Source organism: Micromys minutus (genome assembly GCF_963924665.1).
Source record: "Micromys minutus genome assembly, chromosome: 18".
Taxonomy (NCBI): Eukaryota; Metazoa; Chordata; class Mammalia; order Rodentia; family Muridae; genus Micromys; species Micromys minutus.
This window is the reverse complement of record NC_137953.1, coordinates 46,434,890-46,462,814: the sequence shown is the minus strand read 5'-3', so window position 1 is coordinate 46,462,814 and position 27,925 is coordinate 46,434,890. Positions and strand designations below refer to the sequence as shown.

The 27,925-nt window shown below is 45.4% G+C and overlaps 1 protein-coding gene across 3 annotated transcripts in view; it reads left to right on the top strand.

The window, feature by feature from the left end:
* Window positions 1-3,052: 3,052 nt before the first annotated feature.
* LRGUK (leucine rich repeats and guanylate kinase domain containing) overlaps window positions 3,053-27,925 on the top strand; it is a gene marked incomplete at both ends in the record, with an annotated part of 99,494 nt that continues 74,621 nt past the window's right edge. For 2 of the 3 annotated variants that reach the window (XM_080932239.1, XM_080932237.1), the window contains 5 exons: window positions 3,053-3,346; window positions 9,823-9,930; window positions 12,603-12,684; window positions 16,391-16,491; window positions 21,539-21,620. In XM_080932239.1, coding sequence (XP_080788365.1) covers window positions 3,053-3,346; window positions 9,823-9,930; window positions 12,603-12,684; window positions 16,391-16,491; window positions 21,539-21,620 — 667 coding nt within the window. The remainder of the gene's footprint in view (window positions 3,347-9,822; window positions 9,931-12,602; window positions 12,685-16,390; window positions 16,492-21,538; window positions 21,621-27,925) is intronic. The other variant, XM_080932238.1, reaches the window with a different exon arrangement.

Genomic DNA, 27,925 nt, shown 5'->3' with positions numbered 1-27,925 from the left:
GTTCACTGTAGCAGTCTTCAGAGACACCAGGAGACCTCACTGGATTCCATTACAGATGGTTTGAGCCACCATGTGGTTACTGGGAATTGAACTTGGGACCTTTGGAAGAGCTGAGCCATCTCTCTAGCCCCAACTGGTATATTTTTATGATGAGTCTTTTGGTGAAATTTGATCTTGTTTCACTTTTTCTTCCTTCCTTTCTTCTTTCCTTCCTTCCTTCCTTCCTTCCCTCTTTCCCTCCTCCCTCACTCCCTTCCTTCCTTCCTTTCTTCCTTCCTTCCTTCCTTCTTTCCTTCCCTCTTTCCCTCCTTTCTTCCTCCCTTTCTTTCCACCTGCAATGCCGGTCAGTCTACATCAGGTGTCTCACACTGACCCCCATTCCTCCTTAGACGAATTGTTGACCTCCCTAGAGCCTCAGTGGCCCATCCCTCAAGTGAAGGTATAGGTAGGTGTGGAGATGAGAAGACAAAAGACGCAGCAGTGTCGCACACCGATGGCTAGGTCTTAAAATATTCTTGGGCATTAGCCAGTTTTGTCTCTGAAGGAAATATTAAGCATCAGTCTTCTCTGTCCACTGTTACGCAACTATAAAACCTGTGTTTAGACCAAAGAATTCAGATCTTATCTCCCTCACCCAGTAAGACTTTTATGTAAATGTTTTAAGAGCCCCAACACAGGAAAACCTCTGTTTATATGAAGACCCTGCTACATTTTAAGATTAAAGTCGTCGACTCCCTTCCATCTTCATTTCTCTTGCTCTGATTAAAAACAAACAAACAAACAAAAAACAAACAAACAAACAAAAAAAAAAAAAAAAAAAAACAAAAGCAAAACCACAAACTACCCAATCTGGAGAGCTGAAAGTCAGACTCCAGCTAGTGGAAGCAGTTGCCATCATCAAGTGGACTTCCAGCCTTCCTTCTTTTTAAATCACCCACCTGAACAAGATTAACATTTTTGCCTTGTTGAGACGCTTCCATCAGAATGATGGGCTGTGTCTTTGGGACCTCAAAGTTACTTTTGACAGTCTCCAACTCAGCAAACCTGCTTCACACTTCCTTCTCTTACAGATTCTGAATATGACTACCACCTTTAACAATTCCTCATTGATTCACCTGAATAATTATTGATGTAATTTTTGGAGGGTGGTCTCTGCCACACTCTTTCCCATCTAGCTCCTGAGTAAACAACACAAACACATCGGAGTTCATTACAAGCTACACACCTACTGGACAGGTTGTGAGACTATTAATCAAGATGATTAATAACCAAATGAATATCCCACTATTGTCAACTAAGTCTTGTTCTGTTTCATGTCTGTCCTCAGGGAGAGCTTCTCTTGGCTGTGTGCTCATGATCCTTACCCGAGACTCACTACTCGATCTCAAGTTCTGCCTTCCCCTCTCTCCTCCCAAGTCTTGGGCTCTAGCCTTTTATTGTCTAACAGAGATTGGGGAGCTTTTTTCACAGCACATTAGTTAATACAAGGCCCCCATACAGGCTGAAATGTGACCTTGGGGCACAGAACAAGCATCTGAATACCCAGCGCACGGGGCCAATCCCTTTGCTGTTTCCATGTAGTCTTTGTAATACAAACATGTTTTTCATATTTTGAAATGATTCTTTGACAGATCCTAACACTACCATCAAACATATTTTTCAGTAGGTTACCATTGCCAACGTCCCCTCTGCTACAAATACTGGCTAAGTTATTGAAAACACACATAAGGCTCAAATTTTTATAATTTCTGCAAGAGGAGAGAGAGACGTCTTGTCTTCCTAGTTTGGTGGAGCCAGACCCTAAGGCAATGAGGTTGGAGAGAAATCTCTTGTCGGAATCAGTACCCACTAGGAAAAGAAATAAGGAGCAGGGCAAACCTTGAAGAGAGACCTTTCATTGTGCCCTTTTCCGTTATGAGCCACAACATAATGAAGGAAGGAAATTCTGAAAGCTTTATGTCAGTTTTAATGGTCCCTCAAGCACTAAGAAAGATAATAGTCAATGGATGGTGTTCATAAGAGTTTTTTTCTCCTTTTCCCCTGACAGCCATTGACAGGATCGTTTTGTATTTGTAATGGTTGTCACTGAAGCATGAAGAAATGGCCCAGTAAGGCCAGAGGATGGATGAGGACAGCTTCCCTGTCAGGATCTCCATGGTCATGCTGTGGTGATAATAGTTACCACAGTTCTTGTTCTGCTTTTCTATGGAGTGTCTACTTTGTGGAGCTTAAGGTTATAGGATTTGGGTTTCGTAAAATCACACTAGCATAAAACCATGTTCTCTAAGCCTGCAAGAAGAACAGGAAAAAAAAGAACTGTTCAACGGGATGAAAATAATTACTGATGCAGGTCACTTGACCAATACAATTATCTATGGAATACTAGCAGCTCTTTAGAGGCCTTCAGATACACTACAATGTCAATTTGATTCATTCTCTTTCTCTCTCCTCCATCCCTTCCCCAATCTGCCCCTCCCGTTCCACTGCTAGGTTTTTTCACCCCAAGAGCCAGATGAGGGTTGGACAGGTATGTAAATTAACTGTAAAGGAGCCCTCAAAGATCCTTTGGTAGTTTCTGTTCGTTATCCACAATGAAAGGAAAAGGAGAGGAGTCAGGTCTTCTCAATCATCTATGTCACGGCCCCATCTCTTTCCACGGCACTGTGCATTTATTTTGTCTTTACTAGCTTTCTGACCGACAGAATTAGGATGTCAAACCCTTCCAAAGTTTGATGGTTTGAATGAAGATCCAGACTGGAGATGCTGTGTGAATGTTATCAAATGCGAGCGAACAAGTTCTAAGAAGTACAGGCAGCAGGAGACGAAGAAGATGGACAGAGAAAAGGGGAGAAAAATACAAGCAAAGGGAAGAAAACTAGCGACTAAACGTAACGAGGAAAACAAAAGAAGCAGCAGAGGACCGCAAAAGGGAACGTCAACAGAGATCTATGACAGAATGCGCAAATACGGAAGCTTGCGACTACAGCCCCCAGAGTTCTTTGCAGCGTCACGGGCCAAAACGTCAGTCTCCTAGGCAACGGGCATAAACAAGATGGCAGCCTTCGACAGAAATCCCTCGAGATGGAAAGGGACCCGTTTCCGGAGGGGTTTGGGTGCCTCTCGCATTGTAGCCCAGGCGATATTGTCGCTCACAGATAAAGATCGTCAGAAACAATGGCCTACTTTTCCCATGGGACTGAGATCAAAAGGGACTTTCAGAAGCGCCTCCTCTTATCTCCTCCACCAGCTCATTCACCGCTCTCACGAGGCAGAAGAGGAGCAAGAAGAACAGCAGGAGGAAGGAGAATCCGAAGAGTCAGAGGACTCCGAAATGCAGACTTTGGAGGTGTGCCTCCCTCTCCCTCGAATCCCCACCCCAATCTCACCCCACCTCCAGCCGCCCAGTCTGGCTGCCTCAGTGCCCCCTTGCTTCTGCACTCCTTCCGCCTGGGTTCAGCCCAGGGGGCAAGGGCTTTACTTCCCCCGCCCCATTTTTGGTGTCCTTCACCTCCTGTCTTGGAGGAGGTGGGCGAAACCCTCCAAATATTTATTTTCTTTTCATGGTTTCTTATGTGTCAGATTACACATTGTTATTACGGGGGGGCGGGATCGGTGTATCAGTATGGGTTTAATGCTTTCAAAATTATGCACTGACAAAATCATGCATTATTACAAACCAGGCAAGCGTTGATCTTTGATATTCCAAATATGTCTCTCCAAATAGTACTTCTGCACTATTCCCATCCATCTTCTTCCTTCCTTCAGGGTGATTTTTTTTTTTTTTTTTTTTTTTTTTTTTTTTTTTAAGAATCCAAATGCTCTGCTGAAAAAGAAATAACTTGTAAGTTTTATATGTTACTTCTGCTAGGGGTATTTAAGGGCTTGTTTAAGCACTCCCACACTTTCTGGTTAAGAAGGGAGCTATAGCATTATCAGAGAGAGCTGGCTCACCCTTTGTCAGGAGAGCCTTTGGCTTATGGGGAGCGTTCCCAACACTGGTAACTACTTTCTGTAGACCATTTCCTATTCACTGGATTCCACTTCCCTTTAACACTTGACTGTATTCCCACACACTGATTGTCCTTCCTCATCCCCTCCTCTTTCTTCCCACCTTACATTCCATTACTCCTGTCTGTTGGCTTCTGTTAATTGTTCTTTTCCAAAATGGTAAATGGATTTGTTTCCCCCTCATGCACAATTAGACTTTTCTCTGTTTTAGCTACTCAGAATCAACATTATTTCTTGATTTCAGTTCCTGCCTTTATATTGGACCTTCTTCTTTTCCTTCATTATATAATAACATTCATTGGCTTCTTCACAAGAACATCCTTTCCATGATACCTTTCTCCCTGATGTCAAACAGGATTCCTGGTTTGTTTTCCTTCTTATTCTCCCCCCCCCCCACCTTCCTCTTGTGTCCTTCCTTTCCTTGGGCTCTTGTCTCTAATGCCCTTTTGTGTACTTGGAATATTTGGCCCATCCCCCCCCCCATCTCTCATTTTGTTTTTCCTTTTCCACATCTATCTTCGTAGGCTAGTTCCATTCTAATGCTGCTTGAGGTTGACAATAGAAGTGTGTTGGCAATGGGGTTTTACCTACACCCCTTTCACTGAGAGGCAGAAATAGGAAGATTGTTGTGAGTTAGAGGTTATCTTGATCTACATAACCAGTTCCCGATTAGCTAGAAATCACACAGGGAGACTCTGCCTTAAAAACAATGATGATGGTGACAAACTTAACCAAAAAGGCTGTTATTTATTTTTTCTTCACTGGATAGTTTTGCTGCCTTAAGCAGAGACTACCATAAACTGTAGCTGTGTTTGTGCTCCTTTGAAATGTTTGTGTGGTTTCCACCACCTTCCACCCGGAGGAATTCACAAATGAGCCACCAGCATGCTTTATGATTCTAATTAGAGCAGGCTCCTTGGTTATGGGTTCATTACTGCCGTCATTAATCTGCCTTCAGTATGCTATTAACACGCTGTAAAAGGGGTCCTTCCTTCGGACAGCCCCTTTCTGGTTTGGAGACTGTGTTGAGAAAAAGTTTATTTCCTCCAGTTATATTCTAAATACTGATACTGACTTTTCATGGTATTATGTTTTAAAATGTGGAATGAACTGAAAAGTTGTAAAGAACTGTACATTCATGTTGAATGGTGTCTTAGTTAGGGTTGAACTCCTGTGAGCAGACACCCATGGCCAAGGCAACTCTTTTTTTTAAAACATTTTTTAAAAAGATTTATTTATTTATTATATATAAGTACACTATAGCTTGTCTTCAGACACACCAGAAGAGGGCATTGGATCCCATTACAGATGGTTGTGAGCCACCATGTAGTTGCTGGGAATTGAACTCAGGACCTCCTGAAGAGCAGTCAATGCTCTTAACCACTGAGCCTTCTCTCCAGCCCCCAAGGCAATTCTTAAAAGGACAACACTTAATTAGGGCTGGCTGACAGGTTCAGAGGTTCAATCCATTACCATTAAGGCAGGAACTTGGCAGCATCCAGGCAGACATGGTGCAGGAGGAGCTGAGAGTTCTACATCTTTATCTGAAGGCTGCTAGCAGAACACTGACTTCCAGGCAGCTAGGGTGAGGGTCATAAGCCCACATCCACAGTGACACACCCACTCCAACAAGGCCACACCTCCTAATAGAGCCCCTCCCTGGGCCAAGCACACACAAACCATCACAAGTGGTTTATTTCCCATATCTTACCTTGATTCCAAGTAATAACGTGGCAGCCATAAGCAGCAATGAAGCCTACTTCAAACTCTAGCAGCCCTAGTGCATTTAAGGGAAGCAGTTGAGACTAGTTGTTTGGAGCACGGCCTTTGGGATGAAAGGCTAGTGGCTGAGATGTGGGCTAGCCTTTTGTTAGTACCAAGACTCTAGAACCAAAAATGTGGGCTTGACTCTCTGTCTTGTAAGATAACTGAATGATATCCTATATGTAAAATGTTTAGCATAGGGCGGTGAGATGGCTTTTCATGTGAAGATACTTGCTCCATGAACTGAGTTCAATCCCCTTGACCCACATAGTGGAAGAAAAGACTGGACTCCTCAGAGTTGTTCTGTGACCTCTACACGTGTGCTGTGGCATGTGTACATGTACACAAACACACTAACAAAAAGCACACAGTAAAAAAAAATTAAATACTTAGCATAATAGAGTCCGGATACTAAAAACATATTTCGACATTTCTAATAGTTACCTATAGCTTATTAAATGATTTTTAGCCTTATTAAACAAATATTTACAGAATGATTGCTTACTAGGAAGCACTCTTTGACTGTATCTTGACCCAAATTTTTGTGCATGAAAACCTCCCTTGCCAGTAGCAGTGACTCAGTGTGAGCCACAGTGCCTGACCTCTGGATAGTTATAGATTTAGGAAGAGATGACCTGAACGTTTTCAGTATAACATCTGCTAGTTAGAGTAGGCTCTCAGAAGTTACAGTAAGCAAGTGACAGCAAACAGTTAAAATGGATGAAGGTGTGACCGAAGACATCGAAGACATCCATGGTCCATGCTCTCGGAGTGACCTATGAGTACGTCACCTTGAGTTTTATTTACAGAGACAGGAGCAGCTGCACTCAGGAGTTCCAGAAAGAGCAGAGCAAACAGCTGGAGCTGAGGTAGAGCTAGGCTCCGTGCTGTGCATGACCAGGTAAAATCTGATGAGGGGGTGGTGTGTATTCTGGCGGTATCTACAGGGGAGCAGGGAGATTCTGGACTAAGGTAGTGCTTGGAATATAAGGTGGGCTAAAGATGAAGCCTTTAAGATGAAACCATCGTTCACTGAGTATCAGAGACCTGGGACGATCGTGTCACTGTCAGATACCATGGACAGTGCGGGATTGGGTCATCGCAAGGGGAATCAGGGAAGAGGATCACAGAGCGGGAAGCTGTGGATTTTATAGCACTAGGTCTACCAAATAGGCCAGGAAGAAAGGAAGGAAAAGGAAGGTGGGAAGGACCGAGAACAGCAGTATAGGAAAACGATGATCTTCCTAATCTAGTTTTCATAGCAGGACCTCAGAGGTAAAGTGAGACTGAGCAGGTTAACACAGACTAAGGATATGGGTGTAGTGGTTTTTAATGTTCCATGCATTGGGGTATCATAGGAAAAGATTCTTTAAAAACTTCTCTCACGGTTGTTCGTTTGTTTTTGTAGCGGTCCTGATCGGTTGCAAACCGAAGTTTTCCTTGTTGAAGGGTGAAGACTACACCTTTCTCTGTGGGTTTGTGGACAGATGTTTATAGATCGTTGTCAGGGATTATGCTGGGTTAGTAAACTAGTGGTTGTAGATTGTCCTCCAATAACTACAGTGTAACTAGCACCAAAATAGTTAGCTAGATTTCCAGTACGAATCAGGGGGAGAGGCTGGAGAGATGGCTCAGTGGTTAAGAGCACTGGCTGTTCTTCCAGGGGTCCCAGGATTGATTTCTAACATCTACACTGTGGCTCCTAATCTTATCTGTAACTCCATTTCCAGGGGGTCCAAAGCCCTGTTCTGATGTCCAAAGGCACCAGATAAGTATGTGGTACACAGACATACATGCAAACAAAATGCGCATACTAATAAAATTAAACAAGCAAACGGATCCTACAATAAAGCATTGCAGAGTCTAGATCGACAACTCAGTAGTTAAGACTACTTATTGGTCTTGTAGAGGAGCCTGCTTTGGTTCCAGAACTCAACTGGTGACTCAACAACCATCCACAACTCCAAAGGTTCTAACACCTTCTGTCCTCTTCAGGCACTGAATGCATATGGAACGTCTACATATGTGCAGGCAAAACACTCATGCACATCAAATAAATAAATGTCTTATTATAACTATTTATTCCTGTGTGTGCCACACATGCGGAGGTCGGACAGCAACTGTGGGCATTTGCTGTCTCCTGCCATGGGGGTTCTGGTCCTCAAGCTTAGAGGCAAGTGCCTCCACCTACTGAGTCAGTCATCTTGCCGATCTGGAAACAATTTTGATGTGAGACTTGAGAGTTTGCACACCATGCTAACAGGGAAGGGGAGAGGGAATGTAGGCCGCTTAAAGGGTGGGGGGCAAATGCTTTTATGGAAAGAGACACAGGCTCTTAGAACAGAGGGGAGATATGAGAGCTGTGACAAAGCTTGCCCCACTGTGGTGTCAGCCTCTCTTTGCTCCTGTGATAAGGGTCAGTCTCCTCCAGTTGATGAAACTCCCGGGGAGGGGATTTATAACAATCGAGTTTCTTTTGAAGGATCTGCCTTTCTGTAGATAAAAGCAGTTCAGTGAAAGTCTCTCCTTGTGTTCGGTGGTTTTTCAAGTGCCTTCAGCCCAAAACAATCAATACACCAAACGCAGCCTACTTTGGAGGGATGGTGTGTCTGGAAAGGCTTTAAAGAAAAACACACTTTCTATTTATAGGTGGAGAAATGAGGATCAGAGAAAGTTTTGCCCTCCCTCAAGTCACATGACAGAGGTTGTGGGGTTCAAACTGAACCTGCCCAACTCCAAAGAACATGCACTATCTCCATGCAGGCAAAATTCCCTGGGAACAACCTCTTAGAGCAACATGAGTCTATATACTTAGGTCCTCAGGACCAACCACCCAAACAGCATTCTTGGCTCTCAGGTTAATAGAGAACTAACGAGCGGATGTTTTCCCATCACAGTTCATATGCTTGCTTGTCATGGTTAAGTACTTTATGTCAGTGTGGCTGCCATGGTGACCATTTTCTGTCATCTTGCTGATGTCAGTGTGTGTACTGGCCACTGCAGAGCTCAGGGCAGGAGATGTACAACATAGACTGGTGTGTTGTCCCTTCTGTCGGCCATCACTGGGGAGCTGCTAAGCCCATCCACTGGCTGTAGACCAAGGGCAAGCTTCCTCATGGAAGTGACCCATTAAATCATCTTGTAACTTAGATGAATCGTACAGAACCAGCAACTAGAAAGTGGCTCAGGACTTGATCGTCAAGAATACCAGATGTCATGGCATTGTTGTCTTCGCTTGATGCAGACATCCTTTGAGGTGCAGGCAAGCAGCCCAGTGCAGAACCACAGACAGACTGAGATTTCATTCCAGCTCTGCCATGCCATTCTGAGTGAGGTAACCTCGTAGCCTTGGTTACTTAAACTGGAGATAAGAATGCTACCCAAGAGCTGTCAGAAGGATTAGCAGGTTGATAGCAGAGCTCTTGCACAGGCAGGGCCGCTAACAGTGATGTTCCTAAGGCCACTGTGTTCTCTCAGCCTTGAGCATCACATGGAAGTGGTACCTGACAAGTCCATGCCATGCCGGTAAGGTATGACTTCAGTGAGCACTGAATTGACTGGAGAAAGCATGTACATGTCTTCCCCACACAGCCTTTTCTCTGGAAGCTTGCCAGAGCCTGCTGGTCAGTCAATGTGGGAACCATGACTAGGGGAGTGAGGATTATAGGAAAGGCAGAAAGGAGATGCAGGAACCGGGTATGGGAGGGCTGCTGGTGACTACCACACCAGCCAGCAAGTGTCTTCTAAAGGCGAGCAACAGGAACATAAACAACGACTCAAATCCTTACGTGGTGAGTTCATGGTACACAGTCTATGTCTGACTAAGGCTAGGACAGTCTCTCAAAGACGAATGCGTAAGCGGAGGAACTCGTCAGAGTATAATCGCACATCTCAATTACAAACAAAGACAGATGTCACCATACTCGTTAATCACAAGCAAGATGTCAGCCAAAGTTAACTCCGGAAGTGCTCCCCACAGAGGCTGGGTAGGACAAGGTCGAAGGTTGCCTTTCTAAGGCAAGTTCTGTGTCCACCATTTGCTTCCTGTAGGATGAGTATGACGGGATCCTGAGGGAGGAGAACGTGGCCGAGGCACTGGATGAACTGGGGTGGTCAGGCCGTGGCACAGAGCAGGTCTACCTCAACCTAAATCTATCTGTGAGTATGACGGGATCATTGTAGGTGGGCGTCATGGGTGGAGGGCCTTCATCTTCTTTGGCATTCTCGTGGTGATGGCGGTGCTCAGGGCCTCATGTTTAATGGAGATTGGTGAGCAGTGCGCCCAGGAATGGTAGACTTCAGAGAACCGGGCTGTCTGACTGCTGGCTCCTCTAATCTCTCTTCTGAACTCTCTCATCCTAAGTAGTCTATATTAGAGCAATCAATGCTTTCTTCAGGAGGTGGAATCTGGACGTGTAAAACCAATCAAAAACTCTGTAAGAATTTTCGCTCTGATCGGCCAAAGCTGAGCTAAACTCTCTCTGAATCCCAGAGAACCGAGTAATATTGATTTTCCCCTGAAGTATGTCAAAAAGCAAGTAGCTTTGAGCTGTCTTTTATTTTCATAAAGATGCCTATCATTAAAGCAAAAAAAAAAAAAAAAAATCTATTGTTATCTATCAATTTTCAAGATTTCAACCCTCCTCTGTGAGCAGCACAGAATCTGGACTCCACTTTGACTGTCAGAGGCTGCAAGAGCTGACCGCCAACACTTCAGCTTCTCCACTGTTGCTCATAGTACTAGAAAAATAGTTTAGCTCTTTTTGCTTCCATTAAAAAAAAAAAAAAGTCAAGGGGTTGGTGCAATGGCTCATGGGTAAAGTGCTTGAGGAGTAAGTATGAAGGCTGGAGTTCCAGTCCGGGTCATGCTGGGTGTGGTGGCCTTGGCAAGATGAAATTATGAGCTCTAGATTCAGCGAGATGAATATTCAAGGTGAGAGGCAAGTGAGAAAGATACCTGATATCAAGCATGGTATCTGTGCACTCGCGCATGTGTGCGCGTGCGCACGCGCGCACACACACACACACACACACACCTTCCTCTTATACACACATGCACCCATACCTGTACAAATATGCATTCTACATGCACTTAAAGAAAAGAACATTGAAACTTTACTAGAGCTTTCTGGCTTGCCTCATTCCTAACTGAAAGGGATCTGCCTCGGATCTGAAGCAATAAAATACCCAAGGACTAATGAAGTGTCATCCTCCGTACTGGCTTCATAATGTGTCCTTCAGCATGTAGAGGCCATATTCTTCTATCCCCGGCCATGTCTAACCTTCTGTGGGTGTCCCAGGCACTCAGGTGTGACATCCGGGCAGCACCCTGTACACACAGCACTGTGTAAGACCTTGGGATGGTGTCACTCTAGCAGCTAGTGCAGCCCCATGAAGGACCATTTCTTTTTTCTTTTTTTAAAAAAATATTATTTAATTAATGACATGAGCACACTGTAGCTGTCTTCAGACACACCAGAAGAGGGCATCAGATTCCATTACAGATGGTTGTGAGCTACCATGTGGTTGCTGGGAATTGAACTCAGGACCTCTGGAAGAGCAGTCAGTGCTCTTCACCGCTGAGCCGTCTCTCCAGCCCATGAAGGACCATTTCAACCAGTACTCTACATATGTAGTGCCATGCCTTAAGTTGATCTGCCAAAAAAAGCAACCCTTTGAATCTTACTTCAGCCAGAGGGATGGCGCTTAACTCATTTTGCCACTGGCCTCCTTATTGTTGAGATATTACATGTTGAATTACTTGGCCTCAAGAACCCGTCTCAACAAATACACTTTCTGGATCAGTATCTTACTGATGCTGTACATGATGATGTATTATTTATTTGACTCCTCTAATTACTTGGATACATATCTTTTCTCCTGCCGGAGTCCCGCATTCTTAAAGGCTCCACCCCTCCCTGTTTTCCCATCACCATGACGATATACATCGGGCGCTCAGTGCTGGTTTGCCACTTGCAGCCACTGTCACTCCCCACCTGAGAACTTGCTTTCAGATGACTCTGTCTTAGAGCCGTTTGTTTTCGTTTTGTTTTTTTTGTTTTTTGTTTTTGTTGTTGGATCTTGTTTGTTATGTTTACTGCCCGTGACAGAGTGATGTATGCCCCTCGTTTAAGTCTTTATCCATGGGATCAAATTCCCCTCCTAAGTCCACCCGAACTTTGTCTGGGTGCTGTTTTCTGGTGTGAATTTTGGACAGAGATGCAGCAGAGTTGGATGCTGCAGGTTCTCCGTCACTCCAGGCCTGGCCACACCTCTGTGCTTCTCTCTGTGAGTGTGTTGTTAGTGAGATCCTCATGGTGCGTGATGTCCCCTACAACCTCCTTCAAATTCCCAGCATGTGCTTTTCTCTGGTTAGATAGAAATGTGGTCTTTATTGCTCTAAGTTTTATTTCAAACTCCACCCCAAGGGTTCTCATGAACTGCTTATCTTTTCCTGAGGTTTGTTCTTGCTGATAGCATTAATTTCTTAAGTCGATAGATTTTTTTTTCTTCTTCCTTTTGAGACTGGGTCGTATTGTGTAACCTTGGCTGGCCTCAGACTCACAGAGATTCACCTGCCTCTGCATTGATTAAAGGCCTGCACCACCACACCAGACGGACTAGTATTTCTTCTGAAGGAATGCTTTCTTTTGGTGGGATCTCTAGTCCACTTTGGGATCCCGTTGGTAGTGGGCCTTAGGTTTTATTCTTCCCCTTCTATACTTCTGAAAGAAATCCTGAATTTCTTGCCGTCAACGTTGTCTCCAGGGAGGCTTACACAAGCACAGGAGAAGCCATATTCAGGCCCCTCCCCCTCTTCTTCCCTTCAGCACTGCGGTCTGATCGACATCAGCATTCTGTGTGGCTATGTTCACCTGCAGAAGTTGAACCTTTCGGGAAACAGAATCGAAGGTATGTGATTGTCGGTCGAGGAGATTGATCGCTGAGCCAGTGCAAAAATGTACAGGCTGGGTACGGGACTTAGTGTAGTTTCATAATACTGAATTTGATGTAAGTGATTTGTAGATCAATTTACATATTGATTCACTGTTGTCCATGGGGGGGGGGAGAACAATGACAACCTCACCACCACCACTACAACCCCCTCCCCAACCACCCCACCCCAGTGGAGAGAAGTGAGGTCTTCGGTGCTTTGAACAGTGAGGTCATCCAGGGAGCCTCACAGGGTCAACATTCCTTCAGTACTTGCAGACTGATGATGCCTTTTTTTTATTTATCTTTATTCTCTCATACATCACATCTGGACCACCATACCCTCCCTCTCCACAGTCTTTTTCCTTCCCCTCTCCCGTTTCCCAGGCCCACCCCCCTTGGCCTTCAGAAAAGAGCTGGCCCTCCAAGGGACAGACAAGAACTGTATCAGCTCAGCCGGATTGGCTTTCCCCACCCGCCTCTTTGGTTTGCTTTGGGATTTTCATTTCCATCCTAACTAGTGTCTGCTGCTTTTAATGCTGAAGTCCCAGGGCTTTGGGGAGTCGTCTACCCAGCTCCATGTGCTCTGCCGACTCTTCTGACCACACCGGCTTCAGGTCCTGGTGTTTATCACCAGAACTTCTTCTCAATTAACGAATGTAGTCCTGTAACCATCAGATTTTCTTCAGAGCCTACTCCTTGTTTCTGATCTTTGATGTGACAGTATACATTTTCCCCTTTACATTCTAGACATACAAGCGAGTACTCGCTCACTTCTGACCCCCTTTCTCCGCTGAGCGTCTTTCTGCTGTGTCTTTGGCCTGCCTAAACGGAAACTGTAATGCTGTCTCCATTGCATTTCCCAACCTCCCTTGGCTGACTAATGATCAGAGTTCAGGCCTCGAGTGCCGGGGACACATTGGACTCTTTCAAACGCCCCAGTTCAGAGACTCTTTCATTGCTTTTCTAGTTTAAAAAAAAAGACATTTTAGGAAACTGCAAACAAACACACGAGCTGAGAAACTTCTGGGCTGAGCACTGAGGCTCAGCAGTGACAAGCAGTAACCTTGTTCTATGTGACTCTCCCTGTCCCCCTTCCTCCCTGTTACTTTAAAGCAAATCCCAGACTATGGGATGATCCAACCATCAGGAAGACGTTTTTAGCCGTCACCGGCAGTAGTAGTCTGCCCACCGAACCTGCAAGATTGATTATGCTCTGCCCCACCCCACAGCTCCAGGGTTGGTTTTCCTCCCTTACTATTAAGAAACTGCAGCCTCATGGGATGCCCGGTGCCAGAGGCTTAGCCTCACACCCTGCCACTAAAGGCACACTTCTCTCTACGAAGGTCACTCCTCACTGGTTCTTCATGACCCACTGTATTTATTCATCAGGAGTCTGAGATAGCAGAATGTTTTTCTCTGGGAGACTGACATCCATCTTACCGGTACCCCCGAGGGAGATCACATTTCAACTTTCAACAGACTCACTTGTGCTAGAGTGGGGGCTGATAGCGCACAGGTTGCTAAACCCCACCCTCATTGTTTCTGGCTCAGTAGAACTGGAGTAGGGGCTGAGAATTTACATTTGCAGTAAGGGAGGGTGAGACTGATGCTACTGGTCCAGAGCCCTCTGTATAGACACAAGGCGCTCCTGCCATCTGGTGGACAAAGAGGTTACTTCACCAAGGAGGGACGACACAGAAGTTAGCAAGCCAGGAACTGTGTCTCAGTGACTATATGCGTGTCTCATACAGATCATGAGGTATATTTGCCATCTCCTTGTATCTGTCTAAATGTTAGCTGATGCTTCTACTCTAAAGCAGATATCCATGCGGCTGGCATTAAAGACAAGTCCCAGCAGGAGTTCAGGAGCTCAGGGAAACGAAGAGAAATGAGACCACCTTTAACAGACACGCAGCCGGTGGCAGAATGGGCCTAATGGACTGATAGGTATAAACTGTTAAGGATCTGACCTCCTCATAGGTTTTGTCTCAATCAACCTTCCATCAGTGGCCCACTGACTTCTACCAAAATGTTAATATCCCAATGTACCACCTCTTTCATATATGCTTGCAACTAGGGTACTGTTTGATCCAGAGAGCTGAGGTAGAAGTTGCTGAGATTTTTCTGGCTTCAGAGACTCTTGATGAGGCATATTAATTACTTTCCCGTTTCTGTGATAAGTTCTATGACCAAAGCAGCTTATAGAAGAGGGAGTTTAAGTGCACATAAGGTTCCAGAGGGTTAGAGTCCCTAGTGATGGAGACACGGCAGTAGGCATGGCAACCGCAGTGGGAGCTGAGAGTGGAGAGCTCACATCTGGAACCTCAGGCAGGAAGCGGAGTGGACCTGGGATGGTGTGTGGCTTTTAAAAGCTCCATGCCTGTCCCTCGGCGACACACTTCCTACAGCCAGCCCTACCTCCCAAACCTACCCAAGCAGCCACCACCCGGAGAACAGGCCTTCAAACGCCCAAGGCTACGAGGGATGTTTCTCACTCAAAACATCCCCAAAATGGATGGTGTCGGAGCCATCTCTCACGCCTGCCAGCCTTGCCCAAGACACAGCTGGCCTGCCACCCTATCTGCGAGCATCTGTGCCGCCTGGCCTGGCTTTGCCGGTGGTTGGCACGTCTGTCCTGGTTTGTCGTGTCCTTCAGACTGAGAGAGTAAGGGGGTGCTATCATCACGCCTCTCTGGTGAAGCACTGATATCTACTGTGTGGATTCTCATCCTGGTGCCCAGAATGCCTCAGCTGCAACAAAGACTGGCAGACTGCTTCCCAGGACAGCTCGCGTCTGAACTCCATTAGCACAGTGCACTCCTCAGCATCAAGTTTGGGGATATCTGCTTAGGATAAAATGCAGAGCTCAGATGTGATTTCGAACCTATCCAGAGTCGGGGCACAATAACAAAGTACTGATCTAAATCACCTCGAATAATTAATGAGGTTTAGGATTAAGTCCAACTACAACAAAATTGAATTTGCAACAGAGACTCCTCTAATTGTGGTATTTCCAATCTTCCGAAAAGACCTAATTCAGTCGTTTAGGAGCTAATTATCAAGAGGATTATCTAAGGCTTTACAGTTTCTCATCCCTTCCTGTAAGGCTGCGAATATTTGAAGCCCTTAGGGGTTAGCAGATTGTGGGAGGAATAAGCGGGGCTATGCAAAGGGCCGCAGCCATTGGCTACTCAGGCATCCTAGAGGGGCTTAGGGGAGAAAGGGAAATCTTTCAGTCAGCTCACAGTGTGTTAGACACTGTTAGGACACATTAGAACGAAGTGTGTCCTTGTGGTTCCTCTACCTCCTACTTGCCCTCCGACTTCTCCTGTACCCCGAACGTGCCTGCTTTTGTATGTTCTACACTTTAAAAAGGACTTCACACATTCCGGATTTTATTAATTTGACTCAGCTGAAATATTTGAGATGCTCTTGCATCTCAATAATTAAAATTTATTCCAATACGGGCCAGGTAGTTGGTAGGGCACGTTTGATCCCAGCACGTGAGGCAGAGGCAGGCAGATCCCTCCAAGTTCTGGGCCAGCCTGGTCTACACAGTGAGGTCCAAGCCAGCCAGGGCTGCACAGTGAGAGATTCTGTCTGGGGAAAAATGTATGTTCTGAAGTAACATGCTTAATGGCTTTTTCTAGATTCTTATTGCTTTACCTTTTTTTGCCCCCAGATTTGTCTTGTGTGAGCTGCATGCCGTATCTTCTAGAACTAAATGCCTCTCAGAACAAGCTGACGACCTTCTTCAATTTCAAACCACCCCAAAATCTCAAGGTATACTTATCAGTACACTAATCACATCCGGTAAGTGGTTGCCACCGCACTCGAACAATGCAGAGAGCTAACAGAGAGGGCGGGTGTAGACGTAACTCGAGTGTCCACACCACGGGATGCAGGTGTGTGTCTGTGTCACTGGCTTTGAAATGCTCGTTGGCGTACCGTCCTTGCGAACTCTGCTGGAAACTGACGTTCAAAGAGCAGCTCCTTCTGTTCTCTTGTCCATGTGTCTTTTCTTTATGGATTTTCAAGACAGGGATTCTCTGTGTAGCCCTGGCTGTCCCAGAACTCATTCTGTAGACCAGGCTGGCCTTGAACTTACGGAGATCTGTCTGCCTCTCCTCCCAAGTGCTGAGACTAACCGTGTTCCTCACCATCGCCCACCTATTTTATTTTCTTAGGTTAAAAATATTTTAATTAATCATTATTACTTTTGGTTTGGAGACGTAGGTCTTGTTGTGCCGATCTAGCTGGCCTCAAACTCCTTCCCTTCCTACCTCAGGCTCCCGGAAGCTGAGAGTTCAGGCATGAGCCTCCGCACGCTGCACCTTTGCTCTCAGCAGCTGTGGCTGTTGTGTTTCTTTTGGCTGTAGCAGGTAATTCTATCTGAAAAAAGTGGTAATATTTTCCTCAGCGCGCACTCTGCCCTCTTGCCTATCCACCTTGGGCTTTTTAGGGAAACAGTGCTTGTATTACTTACAGCTGGTTCAGCCCAGACGTCGTGGTCAGCAGTGCAGGCTCCTCCTTCAGTGCTGCTGTCTGGCTTGTGTTCCCCTTGTGTCTGACACCAGCCATGGCACGGGGGGGGGGGGGGGGGAGTCGGGCGGTGGCAGGCAGCCCCCTCTGCTGATAGAGCCCCTGCAAGCCCTGTGGACGCTCCCATGGAGCCTGGGAAGTCAAGCCTCCTAGATAGCCTTTGGCAGTAGTCAGCATCAAAGCTTCCAGTAAGGCCTGGGTAGCACATTTCCCTCGGCCTTTGACAGTGACTGGTGTTAGTACTCAGGACGTGCAGTAGCTCACTCTGGACTCTAACGGCCTGACAGGTCTCTGGAACTCTTGGGTGACAGTGGCCAGCTTCCGTTCTCCGGCTCTCCCAGCCTTCCGTCCTCTGTCAGCTTCAGCCGCTGTCTCCCCTAGTTTCTTTAGTCACCCTAGTCCTGCTCTGGGCATTCTCTCAGTCAGCCCAGCCGCCCCTTCAGCAATCAAGGAGCCTGATGCCCCGCCACCTTTTGTAGCTTGGCTTGTTAGCTGTGCATTTGTAACTGCTGTCGCATTGATGCCTCTTCTGTCACCACCGCTCAGCTGTCCCTGTTGCTGCTCTCTTTGCATCACCAGCTCCCCCCCACCCCCCCACCCCCAGAAACCGTTGCTGGGCTTGCTGCTGTATATAACCAATAGAGCCACTATAGGAGAAGGTCTCTCAGCCAGCTTTCTCCTGGAACCCCAATGACCTTCTCCTAGAACAAGAAAAGGAGTGTTGGACCAATCACAGCGAAGCCAGCCTCCTCTAACCTTGGTGGAGAGGAGCGCAAGGCCACCTAGAGTCGTGACAAAAAGTATGGTGTAGAAGTGGAGCAGCCCTGGCTGAAGCTGTGCGTTCAGGAACCGGCGCGATGAGCTGTAATGGTTAGGTAGCCCTTGCAAGGCTTCTGTGAGATGCTCAGAATGGCTGTTGTTGGCATAAGGCTAGGCTGGCTGGCTGCCTAACGTTTCTTTTGTCAAGGTGGCCAGGGCGTCACAAAAGAGTGTGACAGCTGTCAGTTAGGGAGTCAGACTGTCCTATCCTCTACCTCTTCCCTTATTTAGAGAAAACCACCCACCAGAAGGAATGCTTACAAAAAGAATTTTATGAACTTCTGATTGACATGCTTATGACGTTTAACAGTGTTTACCCAGAGAGAGGCGGGGCTTCCTCTCTACTTCCATGGTTGTCTCCTGCACCTGCTGCTGAGCTGGCTCTGAAAGCAGGAGTGAATCACACACCAATAGTGGTTTGGGGAACAGTTTGCTGTGTGTGTAGCTCCATTTCTCCTGCTCCCCTAGATCACCCGTGCTTCTTGGGAAAGTAAGGTTCTACCTGGGGAGTTTGCGGGGAGCTGTGCCTGAGGTTGAGCCTCCTCAGGTTGTCTGTCAGGGCGGTTGGTGCATGGGCAGTGCTGTGAGAGGTCACGAGGGTGCTGGGTCCTAGGCCTTCCGGCACTGGAGTCACCTAGGGAACTGGGAGACTTAGTAGGGTGTGGGTCCCATTGCCAGAATACCTGATGTAAGAGGCTCAAGGAAAGGCCTGGGGTTTTGGACTTGCTAAATGGCTCCCAGATGAGAAGTCTCACCAATTTGAGAACCATTGCCCGAGAACATGGTCTAAGTTTTCTTCTGTTGGACTCAAGTATTTAACAAAACCATTATTTTGTTCTTTAAATAATATTTAACTATTATATTTAACATTATTTTGAGGAATGAACAAACAACAACTCTTACGTTTTATTATACATCTATTTTGTTCATAAACTTAGTTAACTTAGGTCCAAATTCTTCTGCTTCTGCCTGAACCAAAATGAAAGATTATTTGAAATCAAGAATTTGGCATCCTCCATACTGATGTCAGAACACTGTGGTCACGTCTGTAGTTTTGAGTCATTTTGTCATTCTGCTTTGATCAACACACACACAAACACACACACACACACACACACACACAGGCACATACCTTGCACACATACACACATATGCACGTATATGCACACACACAGACACACATACACACACACACACACACACACACACACACACACACACACACACACACAGACATTCTCTGCATCCCCACCCCCATTTATTGCCTGGGCAGCATTCCTTTGTTCAGAGAGGCTCCCTTAGAGCCTTCTGTACTCAACAGGGGCTCTGAGCACTTCCAGAGCTGCATTTGCAGAGTTAATAACTCAGTCTCCTCAGCCTGCCTCTCTGCTTTACATCCCAGGAAAGTTAGCTTACAGGAGAAGCCTGACCTTTCCCTCAGAAGTTATTCTAGGACTTTCTTCTCACCCTGACCCCCTCTCCAGAAGACCTTACAAATCAACCAAACAAACCACGTGTTCCATCTCCAGGGAACTAACTTCTTGGAGAATTCCGATCCCGTCTCCCAGAAAGGTGCTTGCTGTGCGCCAGACTGCCTGTGAGGTCTGCCTCACACTAGGGTGCCTGTGAGGTCTGCCTCACACTAGGGTACCTGTGAGGTCTGTCCCAGCTAGGGTGCCTGTGAGGTCTGCCTCACACTAGGGTGCCTGTGAGGTCTGCCCCACGCTAGGGTGCCTGTGAGGTCTGCCCCACGCTAGGCTTTCTGCTGGTTTCAATGCATTATCTTATTTAGTCCAACAATGCTGTGAGCCAGTTGATACTGGTCCATCTGTGACTGGAAACACCAAAGCACAAAATGGTTAATCTGTGGGGGGAGACAGAAGAGCCACTAAGAGTCCACCGTTTTCTATAAACCAAGCTGAAATGGAACTCTCTCTCACACTTGAGAAGATTGGCTTCTTTTTAATATTGGTGAGGCTTGCACCACCAACAAAAGAAAGCCTGCATTTCCTTTGTACTTGTTTGTGTTTCTTAACACAGTTTGATCCCAGGGCTGAAGAGCTGGTTCAGTGGTTAAGAGCACACACTTCTCATGCAGAGAGGACCTGGGTTTGATTCCCAGCTCCACATAATGGCTCGGAAAAAGGCTGTTAATCCCTGTTCCAGGGGATTTGATGCCGCCTTCTGGCTGCTGTGGGTACCACGCTTCTACATGATACACGTGGGAGAGCAGACAGGCACATTTACACACGGAAGATAAACAACTATTTTCAAACATTTTGCTCTTAGTAGGTGAAACTGTTCATTTAATTTGGTGAGTGTGTTCTATGAGCTGTAGGTCTCAATGGGAGTCACAGAAAAACAATAACCTTTTTACATTGCCCAAAAGCCCAGTATCACTGGTACATAGAAGGCATGGTGTCCCCAACCTTGACGAAGGCATGCGTACGTACGCTCACTGACTGTGTAACTGTGTAGCTCTCTCTTCCGGTGACGTAACTGACCACTGTCTACTCTTGCCTTACACTGCTTTCTAGGATTTAGTCCAGGAAACTAATATCTTAGTCAGTTTTGGGAGGAAGTGGATTTAAAGGGCACAAGAAGGACTGTGTTTATTCAGTATCTGCCTGAAGACCTTCCAGAATGAGATTGTAACATCTGCATGGAGTGTCCAATGTATTGTTTTAAAATTCTTGCATTTTCTTGCCTTTTTTTAAAAAGTTTTTTTTTTTTTGGGGGGGCAGTAAATGAAAGTAGCAAAGCTATTATTTAATTGGTTAGTTTGTAGTCTCATTCTAGTCTAGGGTCAACATATGTTGCTGACAAATGTTTTGAGAAAGGATATTAAGCTAAGCCTGAGGTCATAAGGACCGCTGCCCAGGCAGTCAGGGGTGGCGTGTGACAATGTCTGGCGAACAGAAGATGTGCATGCACTTAGGGGAAGTGAATGCGGTCTATTGGGTATTAGAGAAAATTGGGAACATGATGCTGTGCGTGAAACTGAACTAATTCCTGAAGGCAGAGCAAGGGAGTTTAAATACAGCTGAAGAGAGAGTGGGTGGGGCATGGTGGCTCATGCCTTTAATCCCAGCACACCAGACAGAGACAGGCATAGCTCTGAGTTCGAAGCCAGCCTGGTCTTCTCAGTGAGTGAGACCTTGGAGGAGAGGGGCGGGAGGGAGAGGGAGAATCAGATTGTGGATCCATCCTCTGGACCGTGGAGGAGACTTTCCTCCTCAGATCCCTCTCAAGGTGGTGACAGTTATAGCGTCCAGGTTAGAAAAGACAGAGAAAAAGCAAAGAAACCAACAAGAAAGGACAGAGGGGAATCCGGGGAATGAAGACTTGACTCTAGTGCACCTGGAGGAGTCAGTTCTAAGTGTGCGTCCAGGAGCACACCTTCCTTTCTGCTGTTAAACACTGTAGAGAGCCAGACAACATGTAACCTTCTTTCTCTCTTTGTCACCAGAAGGTGGATTTCTCCTTCAACCAGATTTCTGAAATGTATGACCTGTCAGCATACCATACTCTCTCTCAACTGATTTTGGACAGTATCCTTTGAGTGTGGGAAGGGAGACGATGGCGACCCATTGTTAGAGACGACATGGAAAGACACCATAGAAGTGAATTCCGAAAGAGCGTGACTCACGGAACTAAGGCAGTCATAAAACAAACATTGTTCTTGATTCTAGAACGAAAAAAATTCTGTGTAAAGAACATGTTTCTTCAAATTTACTTAAGCTTTTGCCTTATATAAATATATAAATTCAGAATCTTAAAATCTGGATTTATCATCAAGAAAATTTGTAGTTATTCTACAGAGGAGTTCATACCTCTGCTCTTAAATAAAGCAAAGTGTCTTAGTATTTTATCTATCTATCTATCTATCTATCTATCTATCTATCTATCTATCTACCTACCTACCAATCAATCATCTACCTACCTATCTATCATCTATCTATCAATCATCTACCTATCTGTCTGTTTTTCTGTCTGTCTATCTATCTGTCTATCTATCTACCTATCTATCTATCTATCTATCTATCTATCTATCTATCTATCTATCTGCATTGGGGGACATGTTTGGTTAAGTGCTCTACCACAGACCTAGACCTCCAGCCCTTTGAGTATATTTAAAACATGTTTAACTTAAAAGAAAAGCTCAGTTTTTGATGTGCAGGTCCCATTGGGGATGTGCATGTATGCGTTGCACGAGTCAGGCTCCCATGCAAACAGAATGCCAACTTCAGCTTGTGGGGCCTAAGGAGTTAACTGAGGACCTGTGGCTCTAATGAGCTTGAGTCTTCTTTACACCGGGGACTGATGTTCTCTGGGTAATAAGAGAGCAATGCCTTCTGTTGCTCAGCAAGTATCTTCCTCTCCAATTGAGAATTCGGGGAGGGGCAGGCAGAATGGAGCATGAGTTGATTACCCCTGAGTGTATCATTCCAGGGATGAGGCAGCAGCCTGTTTGTGTAAGTCTGAGATTGCAGAAGAGATGATCTTGGAGATGTGTTTTGTAGAGAAAGTCTTTCTTATATGTGGAGTGTTAGAACACAGCCACACTCCCTTTTAGACTTACAGACGACAGTAATTGGTGAATGAACAAGTTGTATGATGCTCCTGATTAGCCCAGTGGAGACACCAGATAAGAATTTAAACAAAATGTTTCCATGGCAAATCAGAGGCACACACGTACACAACACCTTCCTATCCAGCCTTGGCGTCATGCTTGATCATGTGTACCGAACATTCAGAGAATGGGAGTTCAGAAGCCCCTGGTTCAGAAATCCACTCATCTCTGGCTCCGAGGAAGAGTGTGCTGCCCACCGTGACCAGCATAGCATAGCCGGGAACTGTCTAGAAATCCAGATCCCTGGGCTCTGCCTAAGGCCTGTTTGAACCAAGTAGCTACACAGTTTGAGTACACATGAAAGCTAAGCAGCTGACTGTACCCTAGAGCCTTGCCTGACAGAAGAGACTCAGCACTCAGAGGCCCTCCCCGGGCCTCAGGTACCCAAAGAGCAGCATAGAGTCGGGTTTGGAGAATGGTCACCCCAGAAAGATCTCTTCAGTGTGCAGCCCAGAATCGCCAAAGGCAGCAAGTCTCTCACTGAAGACTCAAATCATTTCTATCAGGAGGGTTTTGATTTTTTTAAAAAAAATAAATCTAGCTTTCTGTGTGCAAAAGTAAAGCGTCAGCACTCTATAAATGCCAATAATATAGTGACATCATACAGAAAGAGACTAGGCTTTCTTTTTAAATGTTGACATTCGACAGAGCAGTCGGGTCTCACCCCTGGCATACAAAGAGAAGTGATTGTTTTATCAAGATCAGTGGAAATCCAGAACATAGGCGGGTAGAGCATATCATGTTTGAAGAACATGTTTGAAAAACGGTTTGAAAAGCCACAGAGACAAATAGCCAAAACAAAGCACTCTTCTTGAGCCATTATGCAAATAGTTTAATATTAGAAATTCTATAAATGTAAGTAACAGTTTTGAGAAAATGATGAAATCTATCACTCTTTAAATTTTTTTATTACATTCTATAATTTGTTTTGCATGCACGCCTGTTTGTGTGCACACAACACAGCCAAGTGTCTGCCTGGAGGTCAGAGGACAATTTGGGCGTCAGTTCTCTTCCCCCTTGTGGGTCTCAGGGATCCAACTCAAGTCATCAAACCTGGTGACAGATGCCTTTAGGCATCTGTGCAGCTTCCAGACTAATACTTTCTCACAGTACAACCCAGGAAACTGGAAACAAGGGGTTCTCCCCGTGTGTGCTCTCTACAAAGGTATCCTAAGCACACTAAAAACGCCAGCTGCCGGCAAGCACACAGAGTGAGAGGCCCTCTCTGTAACTAGTCTGTGCTTCTGAAAGTAGCTCATCTTCTTGGAGAAACAGCTGCGTGTTCTCTTATAAAGGTGAGTATCCACATTCACTAGGACCTGGCACCTCTGACTTCTGCAGAGTAGATCAGGTGGGTGCCCGGAGGCTTGCAGAAGAGTGGTGTTGGCTGTCACCGCAAGATTGAACACATACTAAGTGTGCACCAAGAAGAGAGGCTGTACATAAACTATGCTACTGTCTGGTGATCGTGAGTGTTACAGCAGTGGCTGGAGCAAGGGTGGCACTGGTTTGCAGAGAGGGATATTTAAAAACTCTTCTTAGACCTTATTTTACTTGAATGTCTGTGAATATTCTGCCTACACGTACGTATGTACACTGTGTGCATTCATGGTGCCCATGGAGGTCAGAAGAGGGTGATGTATCTCCTGGAATTAGAGTCACGGATGTTTGTTAGCTTCCAGGCAGTACCAGGAATTGAACCTGGGTTCTCTGCAAGAGCAACAAGTTCTCTTAACCAATGAGCCAACTCTCTATCCCAGAGATGATTTTTAATAAAAGTAAATACAATTTATGTACAAAGGGGAGAAAGACATAGTAGAGGGATGTGCAGATCAAATAGGAGAGATGTGTGGTTTGGTGTGTGTGTGTGTGTGTGTGTGTGTGTGTGTGCATGCACATTTTAGAACTGAAGTTCAGGGTCTTGTATATGCTAGGCTACTGTTCTACAACAGAGCCAATGTCCCTTCCCCCTTAAAATTTTAAAAGTAAAAATAAGCTTAACAATCTATTTAATCTAAGAATTAAAAACTGGATTTCTCTTTCTTTGTGTGCGCATGCATGTGTGTGTACCTGCTTTTCTGTTTGTGCATCACATGTGTGCAGTGTCCACAGAGGCCAGAAGAGGGTGTTGGATACTCTACAACTGGAGTTATAGACGGTTGTGAGCTGTCTGATGTGGGTGCTGGGCACCAAACTCGGGTCTTCTGTAAAAGCAGTACATGTTCTTTACCATGAGCCATCTCTTCAGCCCCAAAGCCTGGACACTCTTCACTGAGTCATTTGAAAATAATTTAAACCAACTGTGCTTGTAATATAAAGTGACCATAGTAGTTCATGTTAACATCTTGAACTGCTGTCAACTCTAAGGTGTCAGCTTTTCAGTTTGTCACTGTTAGATTATTTTGTCCTTCCCTGGGTAGATAATCGATAATTAATTGACAACCATCCTAAATTACAAGATGAGAATCGAGTCAAGGTAGATAAAGTAAATGCACTTACTATCAGTAAAGGTATAGTTTATTCTTTTCCCCACACGCCTGGACTGCTTGTTAAATTAAAAACATGATTTGTAGGATTTAAAATCTAGACAGGATTTTCAAGGTCGCCCAGACTCATCATTATTTTATGTATTTTATGGAAGAGGCGCAGGAGACCCAGGAAGGTCGTCACCTTTCTGGAGCTACCTGGTAAACAGCGGATTAGAGCTGACTATTCTGAACCCTATTGGTTTGCTCAGTTTGCAATGCATTGAGCAATTACTACTTTTATAATGCCACCATTTCCGTGATATGCACATTTCCTTCCTCCTCGAGATTCACTCTGGTGGGTGGCAAGGACCATTTTTCCCGGGTAAGGTGGCAGAGATCTCTCGGGCTTGGTTGTGATTAAAGCCGTCATCACGGGTCTCTCCACTAAGAGAATCATGATGGATTTCAGCATTGTTTCCCAGTAACTGTTTTCTGTACACCCAAACCATATTTTATGATTGCAGACAAATGAATAAGAGCAAATGCTGAGCTAGTGAATAATTCATGTCAAGTGTTTATGAACTACTGACAGCGTTGCCGGAATGTAAAAATATATTGTTGGGTTCCTTGGACCTCGGCCGGGAAGTTATGCTTAAGCGCCACAGGGCTCCTTCACTTGGTTTCCAGAACAATCTAAAATTCCACTGAAAATGATTTATTCACAAACATGGTAAAACTTCAGAACTAGAAAGCAACCGTGATGATTGTCAGTTCTTGGCATCTTTCTCCTGATAGCCCTCTTTTAATATTATAAAGCACCTAAGAGGATTAATCCATTAAGCTAATTCATGGGAATAGTTTAGTGACTTATCAGATTGTACTTCTTCTTATCAGCAACTCCCAAGACCTCTGAAAGAACATGAAATGATAATATTAGGAAGAAGGGCAAGAAGCTCTCCACAAAGGGCCCAAGAGTAAGACACGGGAGATGAAAGAGCTGAAGGTGCCTGGGAAGGTGTGGCTCGCCACAACCCAGTCATGTACTGATTGCAATCACCACAGGTAGTGACACTTAATGTGACTGTTGGAATAAGCAGGGGGAAGAAACTGGTGACAATGAAGAGTGTGGCCATTCCCAGGGAGTGTGTTCCAGGACTCCTCCGATGCCCACGCCACGGATGCTCAAATCCTTGTGTATAATGAGTTAGATGCTGTCTCAAACGTTGTTATGCCATATTGTTAGGGAACAATGACAAAAGAAGAGTCATTAGGACTTCGAGGCACTCGTGCCGTTTTTGCATCAAGGCTTTCATTACGTGGTTGATTGAATGAAAGGGTGTGGGATCTATGCAGGCGCAGGGCCATCATATCCTTCACCTGTGAGCCTAACCTAGGGTTCCTGCAGGTCCTTCTGTGTCATGGGGAGCGAGACATGGGAGGTGGGAGACAATGTTAGGAAACGTGCACTGTTCTCAACAGGAGTGCTTGTTAGATCCCTTCCTCTTTGCAAAAACACCCTGAGCATTGAGTGGGACCTGCTGGAGCCTGGGCTGTGGTTACAGCAAGGCTCACCTTTCCAGAGGTACCAGGGGAGTTGAGGCAGCATCTGGAGTCTCAGAAACAAGCTTCCTGACACCATGCCACTGCTAGGATTCCTGTCTTTGAGCTCCTCACCCTTGCCTGCTCACTGAATCCATTTACTCTGCTGGGCTTTGGGGCATCCTCCTCTTGGTGGGAAAGAGCTTCCAGGACTAGTGTTCTGAAACAGGTTTAGGTACTCTGTTCCCCTGATGCTGAGCAGATGGCTGTTTGAAGTTTCCATGGCTTAGTTTTTGTTGCCAAAGATTGCTCCCTGCAAAGATATGTCATACATAGCTGTGTGAGATAATCTAATCTCTTATTTCCTATATTTTATGTTTATCTTTTAGGAGAGTCCATACTTACAAAGAGCTGGCCTTTGTTTTATATCCAAAGTCATTGTTTAGCTAGCTAGTGTTTGTGAGTTTGTGTGGTTGTTTTGGCAGAGACCTTGCCCATAGAAGATTGTAGATGGCATATTGGCCACTGCAAAAATTGTGTTTCTGCCCATGAGTGGGATCCGGGACTAATAAGGGAGACCTAGAAATTTCTGCTACATTTGGTAATATGTCTTTGTCCAGTTTTCTTATCTATCTCTTTCCCTGTACAGACCTTTTTAAATTCAGTCCTAGCCACGAGTTAACCATTTCTATGCTAAAAGAGAGGATGTGATTCCTTGTCCCCATGTGGTTGTAATTTGGTGATGATATGTGTGCCTTTTAATCAGAAGAATAGCTCTTTCACACCCTTTTTAGAACAATTAAAACTGATCTTTGACAGCGTGCATGTATATACTTACCCTGCCTCTTCTTAACCACGCCCCTCTCATCTCCCTGTCACTCCTGTCTTCCCAAGCCCCCTTCCTTCACTTAACGAATTTTCGTTCTGTTTCGTGACTCACTGGGTTTAACAAGAGCTGTCTGTGTGATCATGGGTTTAAAACTTTCCACTGGAGCCAGTGGTTCACCAGTGACTACACCACTCGGCTTTGGACTGCAGTTTGGGCACAAGATAAACTTAAAATGTGACCAGCGAGAACAGAAACAACAAATGGTGATGTTAGAAACGTCCAGCTTTCTGTATTTGAATGGGAGAAGAGAAGCCAGTATGAGGTGGAGGGACTGTCCCCTTCTGGGAGAGGGTGGTAGTCTTCCCATAAAGCCCCATTCATGTTGTC